The sequence below is a fragment of the Castanea sativa genome, chromosome 12 (assembly GCF_040712315.1).
Source record: "Castanea sativa cultivar Marrone di Chiusa Pesio chromosome 12, ASM4071231v1".
Taxonomy (NCBI): Eukaryota; Viridiplantae; Streptophyta; class Magnoliopsida; order Fagales; family Fagaceae; genus Castanea; species Castanea sativa.
The window spans coordinates 18,630,913-18,652,357 of NC_134024.1; the positions used below are offsets into that span (position 1 = coordinate 18,630,913).

General features: G+C 34.5%; 1 protein-coding gene across 2 annotated transcripts; it reads left to right on the forward strand.

The window, feature by feature from the left end:
• Positions 1-276: 276 nt before the first annotated feature.
• On the forward strand, positions 277-20,557 carry LOC142619341 (dual specificity protein kinase YAK1 homolog). 2 transcript variants are annotated; one of them, XM_075792409.1, is made up of 18 exons: positions 277-1,031; positions 5,364-5,560; positions 7,043-7,196; positions 7,320-7,429; positions 7,523-7,592; positions 7,702-7,784; positions 7,902-7,980; positions 8,071-8,111; positions 8,832-8,954; positions 10,072-10,222; positions 10,588-10,702; positions 10,920-11,002; positions 11,099-11,173; positions 14,573-14,647; positions 14,773-15,587; positions 19,132-19,284; positions 19,707-20,052; positions 20,236-20,557. In XM_075792409.1, the coding sequence occupies exons 1-17, from the start codon at positions 846-848 to the stop codon at positions 20,020-20,022; spliced, it is 2,826 nt and encodes a 941-aa protein (XP_075648524.1). In that variant the 5' UTR covers positions 277-845; the 3' UTR covers positions 20,023-20,052; positions 20,236-20,557. The 2 variants fall into 2 exon arrangements, with proteins under 2 accessions (XP_075648524.1, XP_075648523.1); XM_075792408.1 differs by having other exon boundaries at positions 19,707-20,011.
• The last annotated feature ends 888 nt before the right edge of the window (positions 20,558-21,445 follow it).

Here is a 21,445-nt window from a genome sequence, read left to right on the forward strand (position 1 = left end):
TAAAAAATAATTAAAAAAACCCAAAAAATAAGGTAAAAGAGTTTATCCATCAATAAAGCTGACATGGCCATGTGATTGTAAAATCGGACGGTCAGAATTGCGTGAGGTAAGACATGTAGTACAATTTTTAAGGAAAAATATATATATGAATAGATTAATAAGAAGTGCTTTTGTGCCAACAACAACAACATAAACAGAGAGAGAGAGAGAGAGGCCTATGTATGTATGTGTATGTTTCTAAGTTCCCATAAAATAACAAATGTGAAACACCTATTTGGACGAACAATAACAAAGAAGTTGTCTGTCTCCTCCAACAACAATTTCTCTCACGCTCTCTCACTCTATCCAAATTTCCTTAACCCCATCAATCTCTATCACTTAATTTTTTCTGTATTTTTTTTTATTTGTATGTGTTGTTGATCTCCAATTCATTACCTTGTTGTTATTTCAATTTCTGATTGTGGGTTTGAGAGCTTCGAAAAGAGAAAAAAGATAGTAAATTTATAATCAATCTGATAGATTATGATCTGGGTCATTGATGATTTGAGAGTTGGGAAGCCGTGATCGATTCTGTGAATGAAGAAGGATGGGATTGGAATCGGTCGGGGTTTTGAACGTTGAATTGGAAAAAAAGCTCGAGCCCCAATTGAGCAATTGGGTTTTCGGGTCGGTCCGATCGGTGATCGGGTAATTGAATTGGGATTTTTTTTGTTTTGTTTTTTGGGTGTGCTTTCATTGTTGTGTTGTATTTTGAAAAAAGGGGTGTGATAGAATCGATGTGGAAGGAATTGGGTGAGGTCAATTTGAAGGTGGGAGTTTGATTTTAAGGCTTCTGAATTTGGGTCATGGATGAGGTGAGCCCTAGCAATGAGGGTAAGGATTTGGGTGGTGGAAGTGGCGGTGCCGATGACTTATCGGCGGTGGCGATGGCGGCTGCAGCCGGGTTGAGTTGGCGGCCGAGGCAGCTCGCGTTTAGTCCTTATGGTACTGTGAACAAGTTGCAACCTCTGCGTGTTGTTGTGCGGAGACCTGTAAGTGTTTTGGCTTCTTCTTCTTTTTTGTTTTTTTGTTATGCTGTTGTTGTTATTGTTGTTGTTGCTGCTAGTTATTTTGGCTTCAATTTTTAAGTTTGCAATTTGCATGTTGAAATTTGAGTTTTGGGAATTGAGTATGCTGGTGTTGAAATATGGGGGAGAATGGGATTCTTTTATGTGGTTATAATTTGGAACCTCCATTGGTATTAGATTTTGGAGGAGTGGGTCTTATGGGGAGGGCTTAAGATGTCCCAATTCACAAGATGTTAGTTGTAGTAATGATATTTGCCTGCCACTTCAAAATAGTTGTTAAGGAACAAAATACTTGTTCAAAAATGGCAAAGGGGAAAGAAGGATGTAATGCAACTAAAGACTTTTCCTTTTGAGAATGCAGTTCAATAAAACTTTTAATTTAAATGATTTAAATAATTTCTCCCATAAAAAAGACAAATATTTCAAAAACCCTGAAAAGGGCTTAGTAACAAAGGCACTTGGCATGATTCCCTCAACGTGTACAAATGTTTAAGAAAAGATCTTTCAATCCGGCCCTTCCTATCTCAAGCATTTCTCATTAAATTGAAGTATTCTTGAAAGATGAAAGAAGAACACGGAAGGTTTGAGATGGTAGCCAGCTTGGGTTTAGAGCAACTGTATTGACTAAAGGGGGAAGATTAAATTCTTATAGTTGGCGCAAGTTCATGCAATGTCTTGGAAAGGATGCAAATAATCCTAAAGTGACCTGTTGCTAGCTTATATCCTTTGTAACATCAATCAATTGAAGATTTTACTATCAAAGCTTATCAGTAAAATCATCAATTGCCAATCACTTCCAATCCAACTTTGAATTTTAATTATCTTCTGCCCCTGCTCCATCAATGATGTCCACAGAAAAGCTAAAGTAAAGAAAAGTATATCCACACCAATTATTTCTCATAAAAATTGTGCCTTATGCAGTTCCTTACAAAAGAATACCTTTCAAGAATTGCTAAACTAATTAAAAGTATATCTCCCCCTTCAAAAATATCATTCAACACACCTATTTGTACCCTCCATTCTATAATGAAATTATTTGTTACCTGAACACCTATGTTCTATTCAGAGCATGTCCCATGTGGTAGCAGAATATCTTCCTTGGTAAGTTGTATGGCAATTTCAAGGAACCTCCCTTACTCTAGGAATATATGAAATACCATTCCTTTTCCCTCTTCCTGAAAGAAGTCCCTTTGAACGAAACCTGTAGATACAAGACTGGTGAAGGTAGGCGTGAAATATTGGAATTAAAAGGCAATTGGTACTGTCATTACCCAGGATGGTGGAAATGATAATACTTGATTTTCCTGTTATTTCTTCTTTTTAGATTTTATTGCCCTTTGACCTTTGAAATCTTCTGTTGGTAATTGGTACCGGTGCTTCTTTTTATACATCCAGTTAATTTGGTTGCGTCTCCTTGTTGTTGTTACTAAGTTTAAATATTTTCCAATGAGCTATGATTCAAATGGAGGGTGAGGTTGTGGATTTAAAACCCATTGGATGCATGTGTAACTTATTCATAATAATAAAAAATAAAAACAAGAAAATTCTCTGGCTACCAGTGCTTATGGTATGCTTGGATAGGGTGGGATGGAAGGAGAAGAGGAAAGGGGAAGAGGTGGCGGGAATGTATTTTGTATCTGTCCACCCTAGTTTATTTCACTTTTCCCTTCTTCTTTCCTCTTCCCTTTCCTCCTTTTTTATGCAAACATTGGGATAGGTTGGCAGGAATCCTCATGGAATGCCTTTTTGGGTAACTGGTTAAGGGTATAAAGAAGTTGCATGAAAAAGAACAATTAGGCTTTATATACTCTTTGGAAACCATATTACCCTCTGGAAATTTTCAAATTTGAAGTCCTTTTGTGGCCCTAAGACACAGTGTTCAAATTAAATTGCATTAAAAAAGATAACAACATGTAGTGGGAGATATTTACTATTCAACTTTCTGGGCAAATTAAGATGTTATAGAATTTATGGACAGTTTGTCTCTTGGTTAATTTTTTTTTCTTTCTTTTCTCTCCTTTTGAGTGTTTGTGGTATACTCCCTGTGCACTTGGCCTCAGCCTTCTTTTCTTACAGGAAAAAAAAAAAAAACGGTTTGGGTGTCTAATTCTAAGGTCCTTGGGGCCTCATCTTCCATCAATGCTATTCCTTGGTGCACATAATATGACAGTCCATTTTACTATGTAGATCTAAAGGGCTTTGATAAAAACTTGTCCCAATTATTTGGCATAAAGGGCCACCGGCCACAATCTACTTACTCATAACCATCTCTTGCTTGAAGTGACTATCAACCTCAATATATTTAGTCCTGTCTTAAAATTTATGGCTGTCTGATTATCATTCAAACATCTTAGATTCTTAGTATGCTTGCTATTGAAAAATCCTATTTTCAAAAGGAGATTTTACCCATAACTTGCCACTAGCTGTATAGGCCATAGCCTTATACTCTACCTTCACACTGACCTCACCATTTTTTTTTTGGGGGGGGGGGGGGGGGGATACTGCTTTTCCAAGCAGCAAGAAAGTCAATGATCAACTACTAAAGTGTACATTTCATTAGGGATCTGAATGATTGGGAATTGGATTTAGTGGTGGATTTCCTTCATATTTTGGAATCTAATACCCCTTCAACTGAAAATGGGGCATGAGATGGAAATTGGAGAAGTGGGGAATTTGATATCCATTCGCATTATAATGAGCTGCAAGGTCCCCTCTTCGCCATCATTCCTTGGAAAGGTGTTTGAAGAGTTAAGGCCCCTTGGCAAGTTTCTTTTTTTGATTGGATCACAGCTTAGGGTAAGATTCTCACGGGTGATAATTTGATTGGTGTTACATGTGTAAGAGATGTGGGGAGTCAGTGGATCATCTTCTGCTTCATTGACCCATAACATTTAAGCTGTGGTCTTTGGTGTTTTATTTGTTTGGACTTCATTGGGTTATGCCTCATATGGTATTTGAGTTGTCTGAGTCTTGGCAAGGTAAATTCGGGAGGCATCATAATATAAATTTTTGGAAACTTGTGCCGCATTGCTTGATGTGGTGTATTTGGAGTGAAAGACAGTCCTTGCTAGAGATTAAGTCTTTTTTCTTACATACTCTCCTTGTATGAAGTGTGGCTCTGTCACATTTTTCTTGTATTTCCCTTCCTGTTTTACTTGATCATTGTAATTTTGTTTCTTGATTTGTGCCCCCACAGTACATCCCTAATGTACTTGGGTTGGCTATTTTTTTCTTAATAAAATTTTTCATTACCTATCAAAAAAGAGTAGGGGTTTCGCTTTTGTTGACTGGTGTGTCATGTGTCATTGTGGGGAGATTGTGGATCATTTAATGCTTCATTGTGAGAAGGCTCATTAGTTGTGTTTTATCTTTAGATCTTTTGGGGTTTCATGGGTCTTACCAAGAACGGTACCAGATATTCTTTTTAGTTGGTGGAATTGGGTGGGGAAACACTTATCAAACATTTCGAATTTAGTTCTGCTGTGCTTGATGTGGTGTATATAGAAGGAGCACAATAGGCAAACTTTTGAGGATATGGATAGTTTGGGAGACCAGCTGCTTGCTTCTTTTTGCGGTTTTCTGTTTGATTGGTCTCAGGCTTGGGGACTCACATCTAGTGACTCCTTCTTTTTATTCATTGGTTCTCTATTCTCTTGTAATTAATTTTCTTCTCTGTTTCTTTTTTCTTTTTCTTTTTTTTCTCTCTGTACTTTGTGACTTTTTTTTGGCACAAAGTTGGCTTAATCAATAGAGATTTTTTATTTATAAAAAAAAGTAAAAAATTAAATAAAAAAAAAAAAAACATACACACGTGTCATCCCAAATTTTGTGTCTTGGGTTTTGCATGAACTGATTAACTATGCCTACAGCAATATTATACAAGGCCAAATGAAATTGGAGTAATCAATTACCCTGAAAGTAATCTGTACTTCCAATGATTCGTGTATTGAACCTCATCTTTACTAAATATTAGGGTAGAGGTCTATGAGATACTTAAGACTCACAATTTATAGCTTTAAAAATTTATTTCACACCAAAGTTTTCAATCAATTCAAATTTTCTATTCATATTTTGCTTTATGATACAAACAAAGGGAATGTTCAAACTCAGAATGCCTGGGTTGGAGAAAGGTGGATTTTTCAGTCTTAAGGTGGATGAAATAAGCAGTTGCTATTTCTATAGCTGCCATGTATCAATTGATATAGCATCATAATGACGTTTATATAGTTAGAAGATTACCTAGATCTGAATATACAAAGCAGATATTATGATGACATGTCGCTTTCACTTGTGCAGTTGGTGGCAAGACTAACAAAGGACATTGTTGAAACATACCAATTATGCAATCCACAGTTTAAGTATTCAGAGGAACTAAATCCGAAGAGATACTTAACTACCCCATCCATTGGAGTCCTAAATGATGGCCACGATAATGTGAACTCAGATCTTATTTTAACTGCGAACTATGTCTTAATCAATTCAGAACAGCGAAGGTTTGTTATTCTTACCTTTTTTTTTAATAAAAAAATTTAATCCACTTTATTTCAACTATTCTTTTCGAAATATTTTTCTCCTTTTGCCATATTTCTTCAAAGGGCATTTGAAATTTTTGTTTGCTTGAAGGCATTGGTGATTGTTTTATTGCATCTCAGTATAGTTGTTCAACTATGCTAATGCCAGCTTATGTTAGTTTCAATCTAGGCAAGATATATCTCAACTTTAATTATGCTGGACGAATCACCCTGGGGGTACATACTGTTGCTATAAATATCGTCTTCTCAGTTTCCAGTTTGTAAATATTCAATGTGTAAACTTTTTCTTCATTGTACTTTTGCTCTTGCTTTATGGAGTGAAGTTTTTCTAATGTTTGGGATTCAGTGGGTGATGCCAAGGACCGTTGCTTCTCGTCTTTTTGCATGGAGGAATTCTTTGGGAAACATTATTCCAATGTTTTGAATATGGTAGGCTTGTTTGATGTGGCTCATTTGGAGGGAGCAAAATATCAGCACATTTGAAGACACTGAGAGACCTATTGATCTTTTGAAGTCTTTGCTAGTTGGGACTTTGTTTGAGTGGTCTCAAATTTGGGGTTTTACACAGTGTCTTTCCATTTTTGATTTCCTACAATCTATCATTTCTTCTTCTTGATTTGTTTGTAATTGTTTCAAGTACAATATGTTCACTATCATGAACACGATGTACTTTTTTCATAAAGCTATTATTATCCATAAAAAAATGTGTAAACTTGCTGATGTAGGTTTTTTTTTTTTTTTTTTGCCTCTAACCAATGACATGAGATAGATGCGATCAAAGCATTCTGGCTTTGTCCAAGCAAAAGTATCCAACACCCCCACCACCCAAAATAAAAAATTGTTGGGAGTTCCACCCTCTCTGAGGAAACGAACTATGGGAGTAAAACATTGACGCTGGAAGCACTTTATTTATAGTTCTGTTATATCATTTGAAAAAGACATGAATCTGGATTGAAATTGTACCTGCTGAGATTATCTGATGTGCCCTTTCAGCATGAATGATCTCCATCCCTAAGGCTGAATTCAAGTTCCTATGGTTAACGTTAAACCCAGAAGTTAGAAATGCTATTGTTTGCATCATCATCAGTGCTTGAGCTGGCATAGTTTCTAAAGATACCGTTTTGAAGTTGATAACGATGTAGTGAAATATAAATTTGTTCTGGCATCTTAATACCTGTAGTAGACTTGTAAATTCCTCAAGTTTTTGTGTATGTGTGCCACTCCTCTACTAACGTCTCTGCCTAATGAGGCAATGAGGGACCACACTTGAGTTGTTGGAAACAAACAGATATGATTGATTATAGATTAATGGAAGAAGATAATTTGGTGTACATAGAATATATGTTGTCATGCATTTGTCAAAAATCCAATTTTGGCCTGTTATCTATTTGGTTTTTCATCCCAGGACTAACCATTTAATTGGATTCCTTTTCTCTTTTGTAGATACATTGTAAAGGATGTTCTTGGCCATGGAACATTTGGGCAGGTTGCTAAATGCTGGTGTGCGGAAACTAACAGTTTTGTTGCTGTGAAGATCATAAAAAATCAGCCTGCTTACTATCAACAGGCACTGGTTGAAGTAACCATATTGACAACGGTAAATATTTTCTCCATTATTTTTATGTTTCCCATGTGTAGTGACATTAGTAGTGAAAATTCTGTATTAATTTCAAAATAAAAGTAGCAGTGAAATCTCTGCCTCAATGTTTGTCTTTTGCAGCTGAATAAGAAGTATGATCCTGAGGATAAGCATCACATTGTTCGTATTTATGATTACTTTGTACATCAGCGTCATTTGTGCATCTGCTTTGAACTGCTTGACACAAATCTGTAAGTTACAATGACTAGAGCTTTTATCACCATTCAAAAAATTATTGTTTTAGTCTTGATGGGTCACAGTTTTCATATTCTATGTTTTTTCAGGTATGAGCTTATCAAAATAAATCATTTTAGGGGATTATCATTGAGCATTGTCCAAATGTTCTCTAAACAGGTAAAGCAGCTCTTGCTTGGGATTGGATCTAGTCCTGTAATGGATCTTCTTTGGATTATTTTGTAATTTTCTTCATCAATCTTATATTCCCCCTATTTTTCTCTAATAGATTTTGCGTGGACTGGCTCTGTTAAAAGATGCTGGGATAATTCATTGTGATCTGAAGCCAGAAAACATTCTATTGTGCACTAGGTATGTTACCTTTGATTATAGTTTAAACTCTTCAAATTAGGTAGTTGATGCTTCTTTTATAAAAAAAAATATTATACTTATGTTAAATTTTTTTTTGTGCATATTAAACACCAACAGTGTGAAGCCAGCAGAGATTAAAATTATTGACTTTGGATCAGCATGCATGGAGGATCGCACTGTTTACTCCTACATTCAGGTTCACAGAATGCTTACTCCCAGCCTTTTGCCTCATTATTAACATGCGGAGGATGATCTTATAATTTCATGCCTTTAATTTATTCTACAGAGTCGTTACTACAGATCTCCTGAAGTTCTTCTTGGGTATCAGTATCCTTTTCAGTGAAGTTACCGCTGTACTTTTTATTTTAGTTTTGTCTCTTTGGTTTGAGTTCACTTTCTGCCAAGTTTTTCCCCTTTTAAGCTTTACCTCTCTGTCTACTGTCTTCCTGGGCTGCAACTCTGTTGGAGTCAAACTGATCAGCTAGGCTTAAGCTAAACTGTCCGCAGTTGAGATCGGAATTGAGTTAAAGGAAACCCACTAAAATTGTGGTATCAGGGAAAGCCTCCAGCAATCTATTATTTTGTAGAAATTCGTATAACTAGATTTACAGGATTAATGATTTGCAAAAAGTAGATCCAAGTTGATCCAACTGGAGCTTGAGTTGACTGCTTCGAGCTGCACATATAATTGGTTGTACTCTCAAGTCAACTGGAATATTACAGGATCTTCTATTGAGAAGCTCTGTTGACAGTCCATTAGAAGATTTGTTTTTTGATAGTAATTGTTAGAACACTGGTTGAATGATTATCTTTTTTTTTTTTTTTAAAAGGTTAAATGATTTCACCTTTTCCTTGACGGCTTAACCTTTTGGGAATAAATGATTATTTATCATTAATTATTGAATAATTATTTTGTTAATAATAGTGTTATAAGGGAGGTAGATTTTTTATTTGGTGCATTTGAAATCTTAATTGTGATTTATGTATTCCATTGTCTTTCATCCTATTATTGTGAGTGTTCTGTTTGGTTCTTAACCCTTTTTCCAGATATACTACAGCTATTGACATGTGGTCCTTTGGGTGCATAGTTGCTGAATTGTTTCTAGGATTGCCATTATTCCCAGGAGCTTCAGAATTTGATCTCCTTAGGCGAATGATTGAAATACTTGGGTATGCCCTTTCTTTTTCTTTGTGATTCAAAAGTAATTATCTGTATTTAATTTATCTAGGCATTAGTCTACCTTTTCAAGTTGAGGGAATGTAAAAAAGACACAGGAAGACATTAGTAGAATTGCTAAAAAGGGACATGTCAATTAATGAGATAAGAGAGTATGACTAATTATAGAATCAAATGGCGAAAAGAATATTAGTGAAGAACCCTTATTATTCTATTGAGGATCCATAGCCGATCCCAAAATAATTTTGGGACTAAGGCATGCTTCTTGTTGTTGAGGCATTAGTCTGCTTTACTTGATCTAGGAAATTTTCCTCCTCCAAAGTCATGGATTGTCTGCTTTCAAAAACACAATAGCCAGTAGTGAGGCGACGACGATCTGTAACATCACTAGCATTAATTTCTAGTTCAGCCTTAAGGGGTGGGGGTTTCTAAACTTTGATTTGGTACTGCTCTCTGTCCACACCAAAAGATTGCGATATTTAAGCCATATGTGAAGAAGTGTTTAATCAGCATTTGCTTTATCAAATAATTAAAACGGAGTTTGGTATTTATGCATTGTTTGCTTCAAACTAGCGGTTCCATCTGTGGTATATAATGTTTGGAATAGGGGTTAAATTTACACAACGAGTTTTTTTCTATCATTAATTTTTTTTTTTTCTGGTTCTGCTGCCTTGAGGTAGTCAATTGTTTAATAACATAGATATGAAAGGTATTGATATGCTGTTTCTCCTCTGGCCACTATTTTCATGGAATTGTATATTGGCACTTCTATTGCCTTACATATTTTTGTATTGTCATTACATAAGCTGGCCCTTCTCAAAAGTAACCCCCCTCCTGCCCTCCTCCCTCCCCCAAAGCACCGCAGTTTATCCTGTGTACTAGGGTTGCACCCTTAATTGTGCTATCGTAATTAAATTTATTACTTATCCAAAAATACAAATAAAAAATAAAAAGGGTGTTTCCTTCTTTTCTTTTTCAAGAAAAAAAAATTCAGATTGTGTATAAGAACCAAAGATTTGTTTCATTAGTCACATTTCATTAGTTTGTTGTATGTCTTTCCAATTGTTTCAAACAGAAAACAGCCATTAATATATTGTCAACATTTTGTAGAGGGCAACCCCCGGATTATGTATTAAAGGAGGCAAAAAACACAAGTAAGTTTTTTAAGTGCATTGGGAGTGTCCAGAACTTAGAGAATGGTGAAGTTTCAACAAATGGCAGAAGGGCTTACCAAGCATTAACAGAAGAAGAATATGAAACTGTAAGTGGTTATATTATAGTTATCTAGGTAAGAAAAATCTTTATAGAAGTGAAAATAATATCACATTAATTGAAAATTAATAATAATAATAATAATAATAATAATAATAATAATAATAATAATAATAATAATAATAATAATAATAATAATAATAATAAATAAATAAATAAATAAACAAATAAATAATGAATATCAAAGAAACAACCTCATAAAATCTCTGTATAATTCATCTTTCTTTATCAGTTTATCTTGTATATAACTACAAAGAGTAATCCTTCTCTTATATCCCCCCGCCCATGGAGAGATATTCTGTTTATGTTCTGATGTTTTTCTGTTGGATTGTTGTGTTGCTCAATTATTTTCAGAGAGAGATGAAAAAGCCTGTGATTGGAAAGGAGTACTTCAATCATAAGAATCTTGAAACAATTGTCACAAACTACCCTTACAGAAAGAACTTGCCTGAGGAAGATGTTATGAAAGGTACTCTCTTCTGTTTTTCTGTCTGAAGTAGCAGACACCAATATATTTAATACATGGTTTTTTGAAAAGTATATATATATATATATATATATATATATATATATATATATATATATATATATATATATATATATCGGTCACTAAATATATTCACTAAATGTTGCTACCATCTCTAGAATATGTCACTAATGGCTGTCTTATCATGAACTTGTAACAGAAAGTCAAATACGATTAGCTTTAATTGATTTCTTGAGGGGGCTTGTTGAGTTTGATCCAGCAAAACGGTGGTCACCTTTTCAGGTTGTTGAATTTTGCTTCAACTGTCTCGATTTTGTCATCTCTTATATGAAGTTCAAGCTGCGAAATTAGAATAATTTGTAATCTATATCCATGCAGGCTTCAAAACACCCTTTTGTCACTGGGGAACCATTCACATGCCGCTATGAGCCTCCCCCTGAGACCCCCCGCGTGGTAAGCTGGTCTCTTTAAAAGTTTGTTAATTGGTTCATGAAACTTTAACCTGAGTTGATACAATTGTAAATCAATGTAACAACTATTTTCAGTGTGCCAAGAGCCTTGTTACTCAATGGCATTGCCTGGTCTCCTTTGTGAGGAGAACAAGGGTTCTGAATTATCAAAAGAAGTTCTTTTCCATGCCTCCCACTCATGCACTCTCTCCATCTCAAATTGTTGGTCCTAGAAAATTCAGCTTTTTAAGGGAATATCATAAGTTTATTTTAAATAAAAATGTACAAGTTTCCAAAACTATTCTCATTAATTTAAACTCTAGTGAAAGAATGGTGTTGACTTGTTATATAAAGTAGAGGGCAAGTTAGGGAATATATTCACTGACTTTTTAAAGAGATCTATATTTTGGGACATCCCAAAATGGAATAGAGATTTAACAGTTTGGGACAGAGGTAGTACTTTTCTAGACTCTAGTCTCAGATTTTCTATGTGATTTCTCTCGATATCCTTCTACGCTTTCTTTTCTGAATGAATAATCCTTCTACCCTTTAAACAGTATTACATTTTGTATACTATTGTGAACCCGATGTACTTTTTCAATAAAACTTTGATTACCTATAAAAAAAAATTTAAAAATAAATAAAAACAATATTACATCTGTTGAATTTTGGTATATTTGCTCTTTAATTTTTAATAATAGAAGCAATGGAGAATTTGATATTCGATCTTATCATGAAGCATCAAGAGGTTTGGTGCCTTTGGTGGGAAAGAATTGCTAGAAACTTTGAGTGGTGTGAACGGACTATTTTAGACCTGAAATTGCAGTTTTTCAGAACCTTGTTTGAATAGATGACAGCTTCTGGATTCTTTTCTTTTTCAAACTTAATTGATTTTATTGATCATTGTACATCTAGTATATGTCCTACGTACTTAGTGCATTCCATTATTTTCCAATTAAATTTTCATTTATAAAAATAAATTAAAAGGCATTCAGAGGTGTTCCAATGGGGTGGTTTTTCCATGAAAAAGTGTATGGGTGTACTGAGGCGTCAAAAAAAGTGATTTTTTTTGTGTGGACTGCAGTGTGAGAAAAATTCTTACATGTGACAAACTTTTTAGGAGGGAAATAATACTGATTAAGTGGTGTTGGATCTACCAATGCAATGGTGAAACAGTGGACCACTTATTAGTGCACTTATCTACCAATCATTATTTCTATTGTAGTTTACTTGTTAATATACTTTTGATATGCTTTCTTACTCTCTTATGTCTGACTTTTAAGTAGATCCCCGAACCCTTTTTCAAACTTTTTATATGTTCTACCTTTAATTTAAGTGAATAATACATTTTTATATTAATTGCATATATTTTGACTTTTTAATTAAAAGATATCTGTTTGTAGGTGAGGTGGCACCAGACACAAACTGATGATTGCATTAGCAAGAAATAGTAATATGATTAAAATTGGAGTGTGCTTTTATTTTTTTAGGTCATTTAATAGAAGTTACCTATAATATATATATATATATATATATATATATATATATATATATATATATATATATATATATAAAAACTGAAGTTGTTTGAATTTTAGTTAACCTCATAATATTGTGCCTCATAAACTTTTGAGGCCTCACAATTTTACTCTTCATTATTTTAATCTATATTTTTTAATTGAAACTAAATTCTATTATATATTTAAACCATGCATTAGAATCTTAGCACATCATATTTTCTTTAAATGGTAGACTATATAGTTCCATATACATATACAAAATCAATAAATGCTTAATCTAGTTCCATATACAATACTATCATAATAAATGCTTATTAATGACTACCTTAATTTTCAAATTTGATATTTAGTGTGCGTTTGGATGTGGATTAAAATTTTAAATTATTTCACTATTCAGCTTATTTTTACTACTATTCATGGGCCTCACTGCACTTTTTGAAACTATTCATGGGCTCCATTGTACTATTTTAACTAACTTTTACCTTTATCTATTGTATTTTCAGCAATAAGTTTTCAGTTTCAGCAAAATAAGCAATATCCAAACATACCCTTAGACAAAAAAAATTAAGAGAGAAAAAAACCATATTATTCAATCTTAAGATCTTTTCTGGTTGGAAAGGTGCTTCATGTTATGGTATATCAGTTTTTATTTTTATTTTTTATAAGTACTAAAATTTGATTGTAAGTGAAGATTAGTTCATGTTCATTATGATGAACACATCATAAAATATTACAACAAATCAGGCCAAAAAACAAAATGAGAGTTGGAACACTAAATAAGAGTCACAATGTATGAAATCCCGTGTGCAAGACCAATCAAACAAAGTGTGAATTAACATGAATTTCAGTTGATCTAGCGATCTCTCCCTATCCTCAAAAGAGACTATTACTTTGTCTCCACACTGGCAGAGTAATATTCCAAACATCTGAATGATGCTTCTCAAACCAATTCCTCCACTCAAACAATAGGTTAGCTATTGTTGAGGGCACCACCACTGAACACCAAACACCCTAAAAGCTTCACTCCACAAAGCAGAAGCAATCTTGCAATGAAGCTACAAGTGATATACTGTTTCCCCACTACAACAACACATGCACTAGCCCTGTAGCCATTTATTTATTATACTCTTCTTTTAGGTGTGTACTACTGATGTAGAATGTGAAGGGATTCTAGCATTTAGTAAATTAGGGTTAGAATTGGTAAATACCTGGGAATTTTGTTGAAATTGATTCTAGCAACTACACTTGTGATGCTTTCTTTCACCTATTAGTATGATCTAGTAGTTATTTCCAGCGAGTGTACTCACATTTGTGAGTTCTTAATTCCCCAACCAATTTCAGCAAAGTTCCCAAATCTTTACAAAACCTAACCCTAATTTCCTATACTCTAGAATCCTCCCTTGACTTTCAACATCAATTAATTAAATGTGTTTTGGTGTTATGAATTATTAAATTTATTTTTAATGAGCTAACAGGCCTGGTCCATTTTCGTAAATAATAAGTAAGATCCTTATTTAACACCTAACTAACTACTTATTAAAAATATATATATAAAACCTAACTCCTATAACATTATGAAGGTTTTTTTTTTTTTAATAATTCAATTGTTTCAACAAGTGGGGAGGAGGAAACTGGTTCTCCTCATATAGAAGACCAGGTAATGCCATTGAATCACAAGGCTCTTGGCAACATTATTAAGGTTTTATTGGAGTTTACCATTTGACTTATGAATTTCCTTCATTTTTTATGGTAATATTAATATGCATATCCTGTTGGATATCGCATGCAATTTGTACATATTCTGATTCATATAGCATGCTTAATACACATCTAAAAAGTATTCTTGCCCATGTGTTTATATATTTATCTGTGTGTGTGTTTAGCCTGTTGCTCAAAACATCAATGTGGACCATCACCCAGGCGGAGGGCATTGGTTTGCTGCTGGTCTCTCTCCTAATGTAAGCATCTTGTTCCTTCAATTATTCCATTATTTGACTACTGGGGGTTGTTCATATCTAATTATTATGTCTTATACAGCATTACTGCATTATATTCTCTCTGAAGTATATGTACTTTCACGTAGATTCCAGGCAGGAACAGAGTTGCTCTTCATAACAGCCCACACTTTCAGATGATGCCATATCCACATGCCAACAGTTATGGCAGTGTTGGAAGTTATGGTAGCTATAGTGATACTACTGGCCTTGGTAGTAGCTATGGAAGCTATGGAGATGGTAGCAATATGTTTCAATATTTTTCACCTGTTGGTCCTTCTGGGATGAACATGCATCCACAGGGTAATGTCTCGATGCTGGGAAGCAGTCCTGATGCTAGAAGAAGGGTAATGCCATACCCACATGGAAATGGACTTGGTGTGAGTCCCTCAGCAGGAAATTTTGCACCATTGCCCCTTGGCACTAGCCCCTCACAATATACTCCACCAAGCTCCTATAGTCAAGTTTCTGCTGGCTCTCCTGGACACTATGGTCCAACATCTCCAGCAAGAGGCAGTCATGGATCACCTTTAGGAAAGATGGCTGCAGTTAGCCAGATGAATAGAAGAAAGAGTTGGGGATATTCTGGAAATCCCCAGTCTCAAGAGTGCTCGTCATCTTCTCATTGGCAAGGGCAATTTACTGATGGCTCCATCTCTACACAAGCCGAAGGAAACTCTCAAGTATTTGGTGGTTCACCATCCCATCTGCAGTCAAATTCTAATGCTGCAAGTTGGAAGCAGCATCGAGGTGGAAGTGGAATTGCTGCAGGTTACTCTTCCATTCAGAGCATGCCATGTTCTTCTACGCATGTGCAGTTCCCACAAACTGCAGGAGTAACTAATGACAAGCCTGAGGCTGTTCTCTCTCTTCCTGATCCTGGAGATTGGGATCCCAACTATAGGTAAGGAGAAAAGAAATTTCAGACTGCAATCTAAACTTGCATACACAAATTACAAATATTAGAGAGATATCTGTTTCTTGCACATAAACATGGTTTATTTACGTAGGGATATAAAGCAATCAAAATTGGGACATGGGACACATTCACAACAACCAGTTGTCCATAATTTTAAAAAACTTATAGAGAACAAAGCATCTTGATAAGTCAGACTTGAACAGCTAACTGCCCAATGGGTAAACACCATTGCCTAGGCTACTGGTGTTTGTCACTGAGTGTGTATCTATTATATAATTCTACTATGATGCGTTTAATCCTTGTAGAAGGTATGAATGACATGATACTTTTTGATGTTATTATCAAAAAATAATGTACTTATTGATGTTGGAGAATTTAAGCCCCCCTCCCCTCTAAAAAAATGTACATTAGTCTGGTTGTCTATTATTTCTTTAATGTTATTTATTATTTATTATTATGTTTTTAGTATTTTAAAAGGTCATGTGATTAGCATGTGACTTTTAAAGAAGTTCGACATTTATGATTTATTATCATATGAGATGAAGGGCTAGAAATCTAGGGTCACTAAAGGCTGTTATAACTGGCATCTTTTGAGTTATTGTACGCATATCCTTTCCTTATGTACTATATGAAATTTCATGTTTGAATATTTCTTGAGCTCTTAAAGCCTAGAAATTGATATTTGATTTTTCCAACTTCAATCCTTTTATCCTTTTCTTTGTTGTAATCTTGTTTTTTGCTGTAATTTCATATTAAACTCTTCTTCTACACTAGCTCTTAGTTGTCATCACATTAAGATGTATCAGCTAGGAAGCACGAACACTGACATGGGTACGAGTTCAACACAGCAATATGGCAATTTCTGAAAAGTCAGGATACTACATGGCGGGGATACATATATTAATTAATCATTAAATATATTTTTATTTTTATTTTTAAGATATTGTTAAGCATTTATATTTGATCATTGTTAAACGGATATCAATTTAAGAGCAATACTAGATATTAGAATGAATCTGTGGCTATTAAATGATGTTTAGAATACAATTATTTTTATTTTTATTTTTTTTTAAAGAGTCTAACCCATCAAATACTAATCAGACCATCATTTATTAATAACCAAATCTTATAATTTTAAATATTCAAAAAATATTAAGCAAAGAATTAAAGTTAAAAGTTAGTAAAATAATTCCTGAAAAAAATTATTATTATTATTATTTGGCCGAATACGTTGGGGACACACAGGTAGCAATGTCCGAGGTGTGACCAGTGTCCAATATGTGTCCAACATGGATGTGCAACCCATGCTGCAGTGTCCTTGCTTCCTGGGATATCAAAGCAAAAGAACATATATCTAATGCACAAAATTCATATTTGAGTCAAAGGTTGCAACTTAAGATATAATTGGTCGTGGGGTATAGGAAATCAAGACCAGCAGACATGGATGGTTGAGATGAGGCATATAATGTGTCGCTAGTTTTACAAGCTATTCAATGATAGGAATTAGTGGGAGCCATATGGAGATTCCGGGAGGTGACTGCAAAGGGAACGTGGTCTTGATGTTGAGAATGATGATTTAGAAGATGAAAACTTCTTTCATGATGATAGACTTGTAGTTCATGTGGCACAAGGCAGATTGGAGGATCAGTTGGTGTGTGTAGTTGAATTGAAGGATGAAATTTTTGAAAGAGTTTGTATCATAGACTGGGATTCTCGCCAAGAGATTGATGCACACCAAATGTTCATGCAAATCCTAAGAGTGTGTTTTTGGGACATGTAAGATTTGCATACACAGGTTGATTTGGAGAACCCACTAGTGTTCAATGAATTCCAAAGAGAACTTTTAGAGTTTTAGTATAGATGGATACTTTTACTTGGAAAGATGTGATGTTTAATAATTCTCCTATTGGCATAGTGCTGAATCTTGAGAATCTTTATATTTCTGAAGATAGAGATACAAAATTTTTACATTAATTATCAAAAAAAAGGATAGTGATACAAGATTTGATTATGTTTGGAAGAACTTATGGAGTGAGACTCAATTCGACAAGATTCAAAAGATGCAAGGGTGAAGAAATTGAGATAATTTTGGAACAAAGTTGTATGGTGACAAATGATGGTAATTTATTTTATGTGACTTGTTTATAGTATAAACCAAAGAAAGGTTCTCAAGCTTGTTATGCACGAGATGGGCATATAAAGGTGAAGGAGCTATTTAGCGATGTACTTAAGACAATAAATAAAGAAAGGATGGAAAACATTTGAGATTAAAAAATCATGAAAATTGAAGCTAAACTTGAGGACAAGAGTAATGGTGAATCAGTTGACCATCTCTTTCTTCACTGTCCCGTTGCTATGGATCTATGGTCTATGGTTTTGGGCTTATTTGGTGTTTCTTGGGTTATGCCGCATACTGTTTTGGGGCTGTTAGGGTGTTGGCAAGGCAGCTTTGGTCGTTATCAAAATGGTTATATATGGTCCATTGTTCCCCATGGCTTAATGTGGTGTCTTTGGAGGGAGAGAAATAGTCGTTGCTTTGAAGATTTTGAGAGATCTATTCCGGACCTCAAGCTTCTCTTTTTTAGAACTTTGTTAGATTGGTTGTTTGCTTTGCAAAACCAATCATTTCCTTCTTTTATTGATTTCCTAGATTCTTGTAATTTTTGTACTTGATTTGTCGTACCCTTGTTTACTCCCTGTTTACTAGGGTGCTTCCTTCCTTTTTGGTATCAATATATCTTATTACTTATAAAAAAAAAAATTTATTTTTTCAGCCCAAGGAGAACTGATGCAGGAGAATTTAAGCCCAAAGGGAGGGAGAAAAAAAACTCATTAGTCTTTGTCTTTTTATTATTTGTGCTATTTTATTATTATCATGTCAATTGTATTTTAAAGGTCATGTGATCAGCATGTGACTTTTAATGAAGTTATATGCTTAGGACTTAATTGTTATATGTAAGATGAAGGGTTAGGATTCTAGAGTTTTCAAAGGCTATAATAAATAGCCTCTTTTGACCGTTGTAGGCAGCCTTTTCTTATCTACTTTATAAATTTTCATTTTTGAATATTTCCTTAGCTCTTGGAGCCTAGAAATTGATTGTTTCAACTTCAATCCGATCATCATTTCTTGGCTTTAATCTGGTTTGTTGCTGTAATTGTAATTTCTTCTTACAGGTTTCTTCTACACTAGACTCTATTTTTTTTCGGATAGATAGGATAGAATTTCAAGATCACATTTCTTCTCAACATATCACTTATCAAAATCAAAAATAGATGTTAGACAAATGCAAATTGTTTTGTCATTATCATCATCGTCATCCATTCCATGTATTAATCTGTATAAAACTATTTTGTTTTATGCATGCAAAGAGTGAGCTGAGTATCAAGTCATTATCATATTGAATTATTGGGTTTTATTCCCTGCTGCTTAACTAGATTTAAAGTGTTAATTACTATGCATTTTCTGGTGATTTGAAAACCTTAAGCGTGTTTAACTGTTGGTTTGACAGTTTTTATGTTTCTATTTCAGTGATGAACTTCTTCTGCAAGAGGATGGTTTGGATGTGGGCTCAATGACAACTGATTTCGGCAAAAGTATGCATCTTGGATCTTCAGAACCGTTGGTCGGGGTTGGAAGATTTAACCCTGCCCCAAGCACAAGCTCAATTCTGTCCGTACAAAGGTAAGTTGTGTTTTGTTTAAGTATTCATTTAGTTGCATGGTCAGCTTTTGAATTTCCTAAATCCAGCTTATTTCTTTACAGGTTTATTCCATTTATTGTTGAAGCCTGAAATATGTCTAGTTGTGTGGCGTTGGATATGAACTAATGTACCAAATGACTTGAACTCTTCATAACAACTATAGAATCTTTTGATAGTTTGAGGATTTTGTACATAAATATAAAACACTTTAATTTGGATTAAATTTTCTCAAGTGACCAAATCCATGGACCCATATGTATGTGAGCGAGATTTTGCAGACACTGTTACATTAGATACCTCCTCCCCATAGGGAGTGATGGTGATTAAGGGGCAAATGAGTGGTTTTCTTTCAAATTCCTTTCTATTGTTTATATTACTTATGGTTTTTAATGATGTGCTTCAGACAAAATGGACCTGTTCAAGCATTTCCACATCTGGAGGTGGGTAGCCCTCCTTCAGCTCATGATCCACATTCTGGATATGGCCGCTCCATGTCAAAGCCCTCTCATTTCATGCCTCATATGTCACAAAATTCTCCAAGCCGTTTGGGACAGCAGCAACCTGGTCAGCGTTTCAATTATGGGAGATCTACCAATGTTAGAATTGGTGAATGGAATCATATGAAGGTTCAGCCCCCTCCTGCCAGCTTCAACTCTGGGGGGCCACGTTCTCCTGGGAGTAGCTCATTCAACAATGGCATGTCATGGGGTACTTCCTGACTTGATACTGTCAAGCCACACCAACATTCTGTATTTTCCTTTCTTCTCAATAAGTTTTAATCAGAAATATTAGAGTCAAAATATACAAAGGAATACTTACCTATCCATTTATACACACACTCGCACAAATACAAAGGTCCAAATTATATCTGAGATGAATAGAGGAGATGCAATGAACTGATCATTTAAACTGATCCTGGCATTCTGTTGTAGGGCGTAGGGCCAATCATCCTGTCACAAGCATTCCGCCAACTTCCCGTGGAAGAAAAGACCTCGGAAGGATTGCCTAATGTTGAGTCAACTTATTCTTTTTACTGGGAGGGGTCATGTCTGAGAGTTGGCACAAAAGTTGTACTCAATAGTTCAGCTTCCTAATGGGCTTATGCTAGAAAAATCCCCATCAGACCATATGCTTATTCATTGTGGTTGCAGCAATATAATTACGATTATGATTTCTATTGTCTTCTTGTTACTTATGCATGCAATCAATATTCATTTAGTTATGACCCATCAAGGGCCGTGATTTTTGCGTATATTTCCTGACCACCTGGTTTTGTTGTTTAAGTGTTGCACTAATTGTTTGATTGCCTTTTATTTGTTTGGGGGAATCTAACCTGATTATTGAAGTATTTACACTGCAGCTGCTGAAAAGAAATTCGACAAGGTGTGAGTTGATCTAGGAATAGCCAATAGGTCTTGTAGTTTCTCTTGTTTAGAGATGTATGAATTGTAATAGACTTTTTTTTTTTTTTTTTATCTCCCTATTATTTGTTATATTTATTATGTTTGGTTGAAAAGCCAAATAGTTTATATACGAAGTTTCCACTTTCCAGTCCACTAGGCCATTCTTATTGTAAATTAAACAAGTTTTTCAATTTCTTGAATATAAGATGATGCTGGTGATATTTATTTAGTTGAGTGAATTGCAGTTGGGGACTGGACTGAGAACTGGGGGAAAAAGTGAGTTTTTTTTTTTTTTTGGTTTTTGCTACATGATGATGACAAGTTTGGAAATAGAAGACTGCTTCATCTGTGAATTGATGACCAAAACGGTGGAAAACAATTACATCAACATCAACGGAGAAATGGCTGATTACTCCTGGTTTTGTTTGTGTTTCTTTGAGATATTTATTTTCATCAAATATGCTGTACATGATTTCTGTTACCTGTGGTACCAAGTAACCCATTTTGGCAAAAGGTATAATTAGTCCTTTGAAGCACAAATTTCAATTGACTAACCTCAACAATAGTGGGAGGGGCACAAGATCACATACTGATATCATTTTTATTATAGAACACTAAGCGACGTTAACAATTGTGAAAAAATAGTATCCTACACTTTTGTAATAAAAATAGTATTTTTGGTGAGTTGATGTGAAAATAATGTTCTAATAATAAAAAACGTAGCCTTATCAAAAAAATA

Bases quoted from the DNA above. Each gene is read 5' to 3' on its own strand.
- LOC142619341 (XM_075792408.1), top strand. From the start codon at position 846: ATGGATGAGGTGAGCCCTAGCAATGAGGGTAAGGATTTGGGTGGTGGA. The intron at 7,593-7,701 runs GTAAAGCAGCTC...TTTCTCTAATAG, and splicing joins TCCAAATGTTCTCTAAACAG to ATTTTGCGTGGACTGGCTCT. The intron at 19,285-19,706 runs GTAAGTTGTGTT...GATGTGCTTCAG, and splicing joins TCAATTCTGTCCGTACAAAG to ACAAAATGGACCTGTTCAAG.